The following is a 12652-nucleotide window of genomic DNA, read 5'->3' on the forward strand; positions in this document are numbered from 1 at the left end:
CCAAACAGCTCTTCCCCAGTAACCAGTATTAGTTTGGTGGTGGTAGCGGCCAGTCCAAGGACAACGGGTGGAATATTTTGTACCTTGGGGAAGTTTTGACCTAAGCTGGTAAAGATAAGCTTAGGAGGTTTTTCATGCAGGTCCCCACATCTGTACCCTAGAGTTCAGAGTGGGGGAGGAACCTTGACAGGCCTAGAGCGCGGCTTATACAATGTACGAGAGCAGATCTGGACCACGTCAAAAGATTTGTGTCTAGGAGCTGTGATAGTTTTCTCTTCTTTGGCTGAGTGTCCAAAGAATTGCTATAGTGACAATATGAAAATGATTAATAAGTTTTGGAAGAACATAAATTGGGAAATTGGAAGGTTCATGGCTGATCAGAAAATGTGTACTGTATGGCATAGAAACATGACAGGCTGTTCTCAGGGGTACAGCTATTGGACCAGGGTCAGAGGATCTTTCTCTTAAACATAAAACTGTCATTATTGTGGAACAAAAACCCTGTCTGTGATTTTTCTTACTGGCTGTACCACAAACTCCACCCTCCATGTACCCACTAAAGGGACCAACAAAATCAGTTGCTTAATGGAGATGGTTTTCCACAAAGGTGAAGCAGAACTACATTCAATGTGCCTGGATCTCTGATGCAATGCCATGCAGACTGTTTGCACCGCATTGCTAGCCTAATCTGGTCCTACAGATGGCTGAACCTGCCAGGGAGCATCTTCCAGAGTAGCAGTGATCTTCCTGTGGCATGAGCCAGCCTAAGGGTGCTCACATCAGTCTCCCTCCCTTCTGCTAGTGTATCAAAGAAAGGAGGGCTGGTTGGGATGGCCCTGTGCTAAGCGGATCCTTGTTTGATTCCAACCTCTTGTGACTGTGTCCACAGTCCAGTGTAAGACAGAGTGATCCTTAGGCTGCTCTAACATTGCACGGGGGACCAACCCAGCACAGACATGTGACAGAATGAGGGGAATGCAAAAGTGAACTTTAATGTACACAGCTTTGCATGTACACAGATAACCTTCACCTGCACTCTGTTCAATTCAGCTGCATCCCAGGATCAGGCTCAATGTGAATGTAGACAACTTTTCAGACTGCATGTTTCCTAGGAAGGATGATTACTTTACAGGTTTCACTGATTATTATATAATGATAATGTGTCATGGTATGATGAGGAATAAAGTTTTAATCATCATGAGATTGGGATCCCTCCTGAGTGGCAACAACATGGGTAAAGCTTTTTGCATGAAAATTTTTCTTGTAGGAAAATGTGGTTTCATACAGCTTCACAAGAAAATGTTGATTTTTTACTAAATTTTTCGTTTTTCCATTTGAAGGAATAAAAAATTGAGTTGACATTTCTAAACAAAATTTCATTTTTTCCCATTTCAAAATGCCAATTCAAACCTCTTTCAATTTTTTCCTTCTTTAAAATATTTCATTTTTTTGTTCCAGTTCAGAATGGAAACTAATTCTGAAATGTCAAATTTCTTGGAGGATGAAAATTCCATTTCCCATCCAATGCTAGCCACAAATGAATTATAGAGAAAATCCCAGATAATTTCCACTTAAACCTTTATGTGACATCAAACCTGATAATCATGTACCCTGTATATACTGTGACGGGGCAAGGCCAGATGGCTATAGAAAAGTAGTGGGAGATAGATATATTAGCTCCAGGCTAAACAAATCCCTGGTACCAGGATAAGTGAAATGGCAGTTGCTCCAGGTCAATTAAGACACCTGGGGCCAATTAAGAACTTTCCAGAAGGCAGGGAGAATGTTAGGTTGATTGGGACACCTGAAGCCAATCAGGGGCTGGCTGAAACTAGTTAAAAGCCTCCCAGTTCGTCAGGTGGGTGTGCATGTCAGGAGCTGTGGGAGGAAGTTGTGCTGTTGGAGAGGCTGAGTAGTACACACCATATCCAGCACAAGGAAGGAGGCCCTGAGGTAAGGGTGAAGTGGAGCTTGAGGAAGTGAGGGCTGCTGTGGGGGAAGTAGCCCAGGGAATTGTACATGTCATGTTTCTAAAAGGTCAGCTACCATAGCTGATACTATTAGGGTCCCTGGGCTGGAGCCTGGAGTAGAGGGTGGGCTTGGGCTCTTTCCCCCCCCACACCTTTGCCCCCTGATTAATCACTGAGACTGGGAGACAACAGAGACTGTGCAAGGAAGGATAACTTCTCCTCACCTCCCTCACTGGCTTATGATGAAAATGGCTCAGTAGACTGTGACCCTTGTCTCTAGAAAGAGAAGGGTTATGTGAAGGGTCACAGTGAGCCTCTGAAGCTAGCAAAAAGAAAAGGAGTGAAACGCGGGACCCACGGAGGAAAGGACAGAGCTTTGTCACAATACCAAATAAATAAAAGACAAATAAAAACTATTTAAGAAATGCTTTGGGCAACTTAAAAACATCTTACTGAAACCTTACTGGTACTATTTTCATATCCTGCCTCCTGTAAAATCAGGATGACTTACAACAATAAATTCAGGAGAGAAGTTTGTCCTGTTTAGTATAGGAATTATCTTTTTATCTTGATCCTCCTCCCACTGAAGACCATAGAAAAACTCCCATTGAATTTTAGGGGAGCAGGAGAAAATTATCCATATTACTGGGAATGTGTTTCTTTGCTTGTTAATGTCCTTTATGAATAGTGAGTTATGGGCAAGAAAGCACTGCCTAGTATGTCATTGATTTTTGGCTATTTCCATGTTGGCTGAGCAACCGTAAAGTTACTCATTAACAATGGTATATAAACATGAGAATAAACAGAGTAAAGTTTCATCAAAGTTTCAGAACTTTGTATACAATGCTAAAATAATCAAAATTTAAGAATGGCGAAAAGGTTCTTCATTATGAATGTAAGATTTTCTTTCCTTTTAATTAATAACATTCATATAAGGAGGTCTGCAAATTCTTTAGTTGTATGGTAAACGTGTATATTATTTCTTGCATTAACATTTGCAGAAGCAAATTTTTTCTATTAAAATTTTCCACATCTAAAAACCTCTGGGGCATTAGAACATATATGCTCATTCAACCCTGTTGAATACCTTCTTGACATCAAGGCAGAGGGCAAGAATGGGGATGCCAGAGTTCTGAGCAGTATGCAAACAACTAAGAGCACCAGCTGATGCTCTGTTCTAAAGAAACTTCAGGGTGAATAAGATAAGTGACACTAGCAAACACTATGGACAAATATCTTAGTCCTGGCAAATCAGTGATAATGGTAGTTACATTTAGCTATGATACTTAAAAACAGATTTTCCTTTCTTGGGTGTAACAGGTATGAATGGCAATCTTATTGTTGGGATTAGTATTTCACATTATTTCCCTTCACTTCGTACTTCAGAGGAAAATTACAGTATGCTATAAGGCATGATTCTGTAGAACTCCGATGTGAATCCATTATGATTTAGGCACTTCCAAAATGAAAGCACTCTGATTAGTTCCTTCAAACCCTCATGTGATACAGGAATACTGAGTTTCACGTAATCATTTGGCTTTTACCTAGGTAGTCGATGCCTTTAAGAATTGTTGAACTAGTACATCCTCATTGTTGACAGGGGAGCTAGAGACCCTTGTAAAATTGAAGAGGATTTTAATATCCTGAGTTTTAAGGATTGTTTCATTTTTAGCTTTAATTAAAAAAATAAGGTATGCATTCTCCATTTGCTTCAAATGACGGGTTAACAGTCTCACATTTTTCTCCCCAGATTAAGGTGAAATAATGCATACCCTACTTTTCCAGTATGTACAAACGCTTTTGTGCGCTGCTATGTCAAAACCTTATTTTCTAGGATTTTGTATTTTGTAAATATCTTGATGATGCCTGCAACAGCTGTTTTTTTTTAAGTATAGCATAGCATTTGGAAAAGGTGAACCTTAACGAAGTATGTGAATATTTGTAACTCAAATTTCAAAAGAACTAAGGCTTCTTCCAGTAAGAGTGAGGCCAAGTAAGAGAGCAGAGCTATGACTCAGAACTGAATTGAAACCTCAGTGAAATTACAGGAAAACCTTAGTACTGGTTTGGGATATTCACAGTTTAGATGCTCTGCAGGGACAGCCTTCTGTGCTTCAACGGAACCTCACTGATTCTAGTGAGGCAGCCCATGAGCACAGGACTCTGCCTCACGGAGCAGAACTTTTTCCAGCAAAGTAAGTCATAATTAGGTAAAGAATGAATTCATACAGTATGCAAGTAATGTGCACTGTACATTTTTAATCACCTCACTAAATAAAAATCTATGGTAACGGAAAGATAAAGTGCCACCACCAGCAGGAAAGAAGCTCTGCAGAAGGCAACCGAGGCAATTCAGAGTTTAAACAGCAACAAACCGCCAGTACCATCAGAAGTTGGATGAAAGCGTGGAAGAAATTGTTGCTTGATTCTCCAATATTGTCATTCAATTTTGGGGATTAAAACATATCCATACACCAGAGGATGGAGGAAAAGCCTGTCCTATAATGTATATTTTTATGCATAAATAAAACAATTGCTATTAAACTAGTGCTATGAGTGAGTAGGGAAAAGTTGTAGCTTTTTGTATTAATAAAATGAATGTAGCATTGTCACATGATCAGCTATGCATCCTTTAAGGCAGCAATAGAATTAGCTTGGCTACCCACCCTAAACATGATAATATTTTTAGGGTTAAAAAAAAAAAAAGGATGAGAGAGTTAGCACCAACATTCAGCAGTTCACAACTACTCTAGCCTGAGGACTGGGTTAATGAGGCTCACACAAATCATGCCAGACTATAAAGTTAAACATAAATAAATACTAAACCTGGCTATCCTAAAGAAAACTTTGCTTTGGTAAAAAGTTTCTAAGAGCTTTTAACCTTTTAATTACTCTTTTGATGGAACTTCTGTTATTTCAAGGGTTTCAGAAAGTAATTCCTATTGTAAATCAGAAACCAAAGTAAGAGTCACCTTCTGAACAGGAAATTACCACACTGTATGAAACAAGAAACTGAATCTCTTCACACCTTTATCTGACAGGCACAACCCAGTTGGAACAAACAAAAGAATCATGGTTTTCTTTTCCTCAAAGAGTTCACTTTTGCCAATGATCTTCTTTCAGCTGATAGTAGCTTTTCTGTACAAGCCCTTATCACTCCATCTTCTGTCTGCTACACAGCTGTTTAAAGTTCCTACTGGCCTCTGTCATTCTTTTTTTATTTTAATTCTGTCACCAGATACCAGTCTTTTATACAGACCACATAACCCTATGGTTTTCTTCTTCAGCTTCTTCTTCCCCACCTCAGGGAAAGAGATTCTCAACAAAGAATGAGAGATACTGTCGTTTTATTTAGAAACCGTGCTGAAAATTTCAGTTTCTCTCAAAGCAACAAAAAACCCCTTGTTTGCCTGCCTTGTCACATTTTAGCCCAGAATACCTATAGAATAATGAGATTTAGCAAGATACTTTTTATGTTTAGAAGGGGGAAAAATTTAATGTAGTCATTAGACCAGAGTTTTCTCATGACTTTTACGAAGATCAAAAGAAAGAAGAATAACCTTAAAAGCATATGTTTGAGATATTTTACGCTGTCTCTGGTCAATAAAGAAAAAGGTCACTGAAGGAGGTAACAATTATTAAATAACCAATTCTTAAGATTGCTTTACACTAGCATCTGTAATAAACTTTTTGAAAACACAGAATCCAAATGTTGTCCAAGACAGACATAAAAATGCATGGGCAATAATATTGCCCAGCATTATGTATATATAATTGAAACTCAGAGAGATGTCATTTTATGTTGGAAATCATTAAAAAAAAATCAGTTTTTTAAATTTTTTGTCGGAATTTAGTGTATGCAAAAGATATTGAGTTAACTACACTGGAGGCTTCTTTTTATACACAGAACAGGGCTATAGCATAACCTGAGACAGTTGAAGTTTTTCCACAATACCCCCTCTCAATATATCTCAACTCTGACCTAAGCCAGTCTATAGCACAGTCTATATGTCCTCTGAGTCCTCATCCTCTCTGCAGACTCCCAATGAGGTTGCTAATTAGTGCAAACTGTGGTAATGGTTTTTGTGATACTAAATATTTGAATTTTTCTAGTGCCTTCCACACAAAGGACTTCAAAAATGTACAAAGATTAATTATGCTTCCAACACCTTGGTGAAGAGGATGGGCTTTACACCAATTTTTCAGATGGGAAAAACTGAAGCACCGAGAAGTTGCAGTCTGAGTTTTCACATGTCCCCAGACGTAAGGCACCTAAGATGTTGAGTGCCCAGCCCCGGCTATCTTGATGTCTTAAGTTCAGCGCCCAAAATTAGTCAATGCTTTTGAAACTTTAGACTTCAGTTTCTTGTCCAGGTCACAATGGATGTTTGTTTCTAATCTGGAAATAGAATCTTTATCTACTGACCCCCACTCCTGTGTTACCACCAAGACTATCCTTTCTTACTTGTCTACTGGGAACTACCGTAAGACGACTCATAGCACTTCACACAAGTCACTAAACAGCCAGCTAATGGTAACTTTTGGTCTTTGGACCTGGGCATTAGTTCTGATAAAATGGAGGCTCAGAGACAAGGCTAATATGGTACAGCCAAGTCATATAAGTGTGGGGACCTGTTTGCCTCGTGTGATTCAAGTACATTACACAAAAGGGAATTAAAGATGAATTAATAGTGTTTTCAGTGTTGTAAACAAAAATTAATTATAATGTCACTTAGAGATTTAAAAAATATATTAAAGGTGTTCTTCAGGAAACCTTAATGATGAGAAATATCAGCAGTGTTCAAGAAAGCAATTTCTATTTCCAATTTTCCTTGACCGAACAGTAAGTATCACAGTGCAGTGAATCTTTGCTCAGACTTTGAACCAGCTTAAAGTACTGTAAAGCAATTGTCACATGAAGTCACTTCTGATGTTTAATTGAAGACTATAGTATTGTAGTTAAATGAATTCAGAGGGAGTTGGGAAGAAAAAGTTGACCAAATATACTATTTGATAACAACATTATCTTATAAATTAGTTACATTAAAAACATAATATAGTGTAGTATATCAAGTATACTTACAGAGACTGAAGACTGCGCAAGTTCTGGAGTGCTTCAGTGGGAACCTGCTCTAACTGATTATTCTGCAGCATTCTACATTAAAATCCAGAAACAATGTAAGAAAAGGAAATGTTTTTACTTTACAGACTTTAGGCCAAAATTTTGCTCTCTGACATTCATGAAACTCCAGGAATGGGACTGTATGGGTATTATGGGGAGCAGATTCTGACTTTAACAAATTAAGATATAATTTACAGAGATATCTAAAAATTACTAAACCACATTTAAAACCCACATTTTGCATTCTTTCATTAGTCGATTTGTCTTCTCAAGGTGAGCAAATACCTGCAGCATGAACTAGCTGTATTAATAGTAGCATGCTAGCTAAGGGATGGATTTTCAAAAGCATCTGAGGCAGTTCAGAGAACAAAGTCCCCCTGGCTTTCAATGCGACTTGTGCTCCTAACTCTTTTCAGGTGCTTATAAACCTGGCTCCCCCTCAGAAACTCCCTTCTCGTTTCTTACTCCAGCACAATTTCAAAGGCAATGGACCACCTCCTGAGAGTCGTACTCAAGAAAATGGCTATTACAGCTAATTGGAATTTTTCTCAGTAAAGACTTTAAAATTTGACCCATGTAGAGTTTTGCCTGAGTAAAGATTATAGAATTTGGTTTGGTGAGATTAGTTTTTTTTCAAGTCTACAGAGGAAGTTGCTCCTTGTCGCACAAAAAAAGGCAATGACCCGAAAAACAATCCCTTCTATATCTGTCACGCTCTTGTGCTGCCTTCTTTTCAGGGGCTGAGATGCGCTTTTCATTTCTTTTGAATTTGATGAAACATTTGGGTGGAGGGCAGGAACAGATGACTTCCAGAAAAACCCAAGAAGTGCCAAAGCCAGAGGTCCAGGCCTGGGTAAACCCCCACTGTGCAAAAGGGCTTTGCCTGAGTAAAAATGGAGGACTCTATTGTGCTGTTCAGGCCTAGCCAACCAATAAGGGAAAGTACGGAGGGAAGTGTGACCAGCTCTCCTCTATGTCCAGCCAGAAGACGAGCTGGTCATTGGGTAGTATTTGGCCCTGCTCCTTCTCGGTCCCCATTAGAGGAGGTATTTCTGACAGTAGCAATATCCCTTGGTAGCCCCAGAGCTCCCTGAGCCAAAGACTGCCATTGTGTCAACTCCTGAGTGGACAGGGGCGAGAGCCCTTGTTACCTTCTCCCCACTTACCCGTCTTCCAGTGGCTGGGCATAATCTTGAAGTGAATAGGATCTCTGGATTGGGCTGATACTGAATAGGTGTTTGGCATTTCATTGAAAAAGGGGAAAATTTTGACATCCTTACCGAGGCAAAACTTCCCCTGAAGTTGAGTTAAGTAAATAGAGTGGGATTTGGCCCATAATCCTATTTTTTACAACTTTTATTATGTGCAGTATTATACTTCTCAAATGCACAAGTTTTTAATCAAAAATAAACACAAAAAAGGCAGAGAATATCCTTTAACTGTTTTTTTTATAACCCGAGCTTATCCTGAACTGATTACACCCATGAGGATACAAGATTTAGATATGAACGTAGAGCTGTATTTAAATTATGCCTCGTTTACAGTAATTAATCTATCCAGTCTGCCCCTCAAAAAGCTAAAAGAAAAATTATCCTCAGTTTTATCCAACCATTAAAAACGCCTCTGAAGCTTTTAGACTTGAATTCAGAACTTTTGTGGACAGTTAAAGAAACTATTAACAGGAACAATTTTTGTCTTTTATATTGCACGGTGTCATTTAGTCGATGAGCAAGCTGTTTTAGAACCATTTGTGTTTAGGACATTTTCCATATGATAAAGCAAAGATATACAAATGGTAATATGTATCTTCATTCCATCTGAATCGCTCACAATGAACTGATCAAAATATACAATTTACTTGATCAAATCTTTACGTTAATTAGTTCCCTGGAGCATTTAGGAAATCAGAAATATATCAAACAACACACAGTTTACTTACAGCACTTTAAGACTGAAAAGGCCGGCAAATGCTCCCCTGGGAATGTATGTCAAGCCATTTCCTGCAAGACGTCTGCAGGGTTTAAAAAAAAAAAAAAAAAAAGGTAAATACATTTCTCTTCATGTGGAATTAATTTGCTCGTTAAAAAGCAACATGAGTATGTTTGAACCACTGATGCCAAAGGCAGTTGTTTAGGAGCCTTGTTTTGTCATCATTAATATACTGTTAAAAAAAATTCTGTAACTGTGTAGTCAACTTACTGGCAGCTGTGCTGCAGAGACAAATGCACTTTCACTATAAATCAAGTTTATGGTTTACAATGCACATCTAATTGTTCATACTGTTCTTTTTAAAGAGTAAACAATGTCTAATACTAAAATATAATAGACTGTCTACCAGTGGTATTATGGAACATTCTGGCTCATATTTTTAGAACTGTGCATGCATAATGTGTGCTCATTTTAATGCAATTGTGCACACAATCACAGTACATGCACAGATTAATGACCATAGCTCATTTACCATGACTGCACATGAAGTAATGGGACATGCATCTTTTCCCCAGGCACACATTTATAAAAATCATTTCTATAGCACCTTCCCTTTTCGAGGGGACTGGGGGGGCTGATGTCTTACAAACTTAAATAAATAAACATCACAAATGCATTTGTGAGGTCTTCTATTTTTCCAAAAGGAAATACATTCTTCAGAAAGTGTGTAGAATAAAGAAATCCCATATTTGATGTGAAATAATGGATCTATCGTTCATATATGCCCCCCTGCAATATGGTATCTGAGTATCTCATAATTTTTGAAGTATTTATCCCCACAACATCCCTGAGAGGTAAAAAGTACAGATGGGCAACTGAGCCTTAAGACAGGCTAAGTATCTTGTCCAGTATCACACACTTGAATTTGTGGGGGTGCAGGCATTTGAACACAGCTCTTCAAAGACTCAAGCTAGAGCCCTAACCCACTGGACCACCCTTCCCTCAACAGAGCAGGTAAAAGAGAACACTGTAACAAGGACTTAACCAATGTTGCAATATGAGTCAGTACCAAAGACTCCCATCCAAATAGGCTCTCCTGAGGTTCATACTTTCTGCGTGAAGTGAAATATTCCCTGTGGTAAAGCTTTAAGTGGAAAACCACACCTGTTTAACAGCTCCTGAATAAAGAGATTCCAGCTGTTCAGAGGAGGGAGGGGACTGTGAAAGATGGACCATGCCTATTTCATTGGAACACTATGCACCTTTACAGTTGCGTTTCAGTAGGTAGTACTTATTTTTCCAGTTTCAGACCCTCATTAGACCTTTTGGTGCCGAATTGTACATTTAGTATCTTGTACTATTTTGAAGTGCAGTAGCTTAAAACAATTTTTTGAAACAAACAAATGAAAAAGTTTAGGAGGATAACTCTATTAATATACATTCTGTGCCTATTTGGAGGAAATTAAGGGTGAGTTTAGTTGCTTTTTGGAACATATTTGAGTTGATTATAATTGGCCCAAGATTTTCTCGGTCAAAGTTTTTTTTTGCAGAATTCTCTCTAGGAGAAAATGTACCAGAGTAATTTGTCATTTTTCATACAAAGATTTCATGGCCAGCAGGGTGAATATTTTAGTCTAATCTGACTTCTTAGGCCAAAGAACTTCACCTTCTGCATCAGGACCATGACTTTTAGAAAAACATCTAGCCCTGACTTAAAAACAGCAAGGGAGAAAGAATCTACCATATCCCTAGGTAATTTTTTTCAATGATTAATTATCCGCACTATTAAAAATGTGTACCTGTTTCTAGTCTGAATTTGTCTAACTTCAGCTGCCAACCACTACATCACATTATACTTTTGTTCTTCTAGATCTGTGGTAGGCAACCTGTAGCCCGCACACAGCACGCGAGGGTAATCTACTGGCGGGCCGCGAGACAGTTTGTTTACATTGACTGTCCGCAGGCACGGCTGCCTGCAGCTCCCACTGGCCGCGATTCGCTGTTCGCCACCCCTGCGCCACTTCCCGCAGCTCCCATTGGCGGGAACACGGCCACTGGGAGCTGCGTGCGGCCGTGCCTGCGGACAGTCAATGTAAACAAACTGTCTCATGGCCCACCAGCGGATTACCCTGACAAGCCGGGTGCAGCCCGTGGGGCACAGGTTGCCCACCCCTGTTCTAGATTAAAGAGCCCTCACGATCAGAAATATCTTCCTCATAAAGGTCCTTGTAAAACCTGATCAAGTCACCTCTTAACCTTCTCTTGATAAATTAAATAGATTGGGCTTCTTTAGGCTCTCACTGTACAGCAGAAAGAAAAGGAGTACTTGTGGCACCTTAGAGACTAACCAATTTATTTGAGCATGAGCTTTCGTGAGCTACAGCTCACTTCATCGGCTGTTACTCTGAAAACTGTACAGCAGGTTTTCCAAACCTCAAATAATTTTTGTAGCCTCTTCTGAACCATTTCCAGTTTGTCAACTTCCTTTCTGAAGTGTGGACACCAGAAGTGGACTCAGGATTGTATTAATGATCTCACTAATGCTGTATACAGATATAATACCACTTCCCTATTCCACCCCTGCTTCTGCAGCCAAGGATCACATTCATCCTATTCGCTACCACATCAGACAGGGAGCTCATGTTCAACTGGTTATCTACTATGACCCCTAAATATTTTTCAAAGTCACTGCTTTCCAGAGGAGGTACAGTCCTTCCTCTTATAATTGTGGTCTACATTCTATGTTCCTAAATGTATATCCTTGCATTTGGCGGTGTTAAAATACATGTTTGTTCAAATGAGTACACCTTTCCAAGCAATCCAGGTCAGTTTGCATAATTGTCCCCATCATTATTTACCATTCCACTAATTTTTGTGTCTTTTGCAAACTTTACCAGCAATTATTTTATATTTTCTTCCAGATTATTGTTACAGACATAGAAAACATTGGGCTAAGAACAGATCCCTCCAGGATCCCACTAGAAAGATCCCCCATTGCATGAGGATTCCCCATTTAGAATCACTTTTTGAGATCTATCAGTTAACCAGTTTTAATCCATTTGATATGGGATACATTGATTAAGTATAGTGCTAATTTTTAATCAGAATGTCACGTGGGACCAATAGAAGTGTTAAGTATATTATGTCAACACGGTTACTTTATCAAGCAAACCTGTGATCACAGCAGAAATACAATATCAAGGTTGTTGGACAATACTTATTTTTCATAAAAAGATGTTGAGTAGAATTAATTATATTACCATCTTCTAATTTTTTACTGATTGTGTCTATACCAGCCTTTCCATGATTTTGCCAGGGATTGATGTCAGGCTAACCGACCTACAGTTTCCCAGGTCATCCCATTTATCCTTTTTAAATACTGGCAAAACATTAGCTTTTTTCCAGTCCTCTGGAACTTTCCCAAAGTTCCAAGATTTGTTTAAAATCAACAATACTGGTTTAGCGAGATCCTTGGCCAATTCTTTTAACACTCTTGGGTGAAAATTATCTGGTCAGTTCTGTAGGACATGCTGCAAATTTGGTTGCTCTATTCTTGACAGGTTTTTTAATGCTTTTCCACTTGCTATTTCTATCCTACCCCAATCTGGGCACTAAAGGGAAATCAATTCTT

The 12652-nt window shown here is 38.9% G+C and overlaps 1 protein-coding gene across 2 annotated transcripts in view; it reads right to left on the reverse strand.

The window, feature by feature from the left end:
• LGR5 (leucine rich repeat containing G protein-coupled receptor 5) overlaps nt 1–12652 on the reverse strand; it is a 127988-nt gene that overhangs the window by 41565 nt on the left and 73771 nt on the right. For both annotated transcript variants that reach the window (XM_048835781.2, XM_048835782.2), the window contains exons 3-4: nt 9032–9103; nt 7054–7125 (exon numbers count right to left, since the gene is read on the reverse strand). In XM_048835781.2, the coding sequence (XP_048691738.1) occupies nt 7054–7125; nt 9032–9103 (144 nt within the window). The remainder of the gene's footprint in view (nt 1–7053; nt 7126–9031; nt 9104–12652) is intronic.

Source organism: Caretta caretta, chromosome 1 (assembly GCF_965140235.1).
Source record: "Caretta caretta isolate rCarCar2 chromosome 1, rCarCar1.hap1, whole genome shotgun sequence".
Lineage (NCBI taxonomy): Eukaryota > Metazoa > Chordata > Testudines > Cheloniidae > Caretta > Caretta caretta.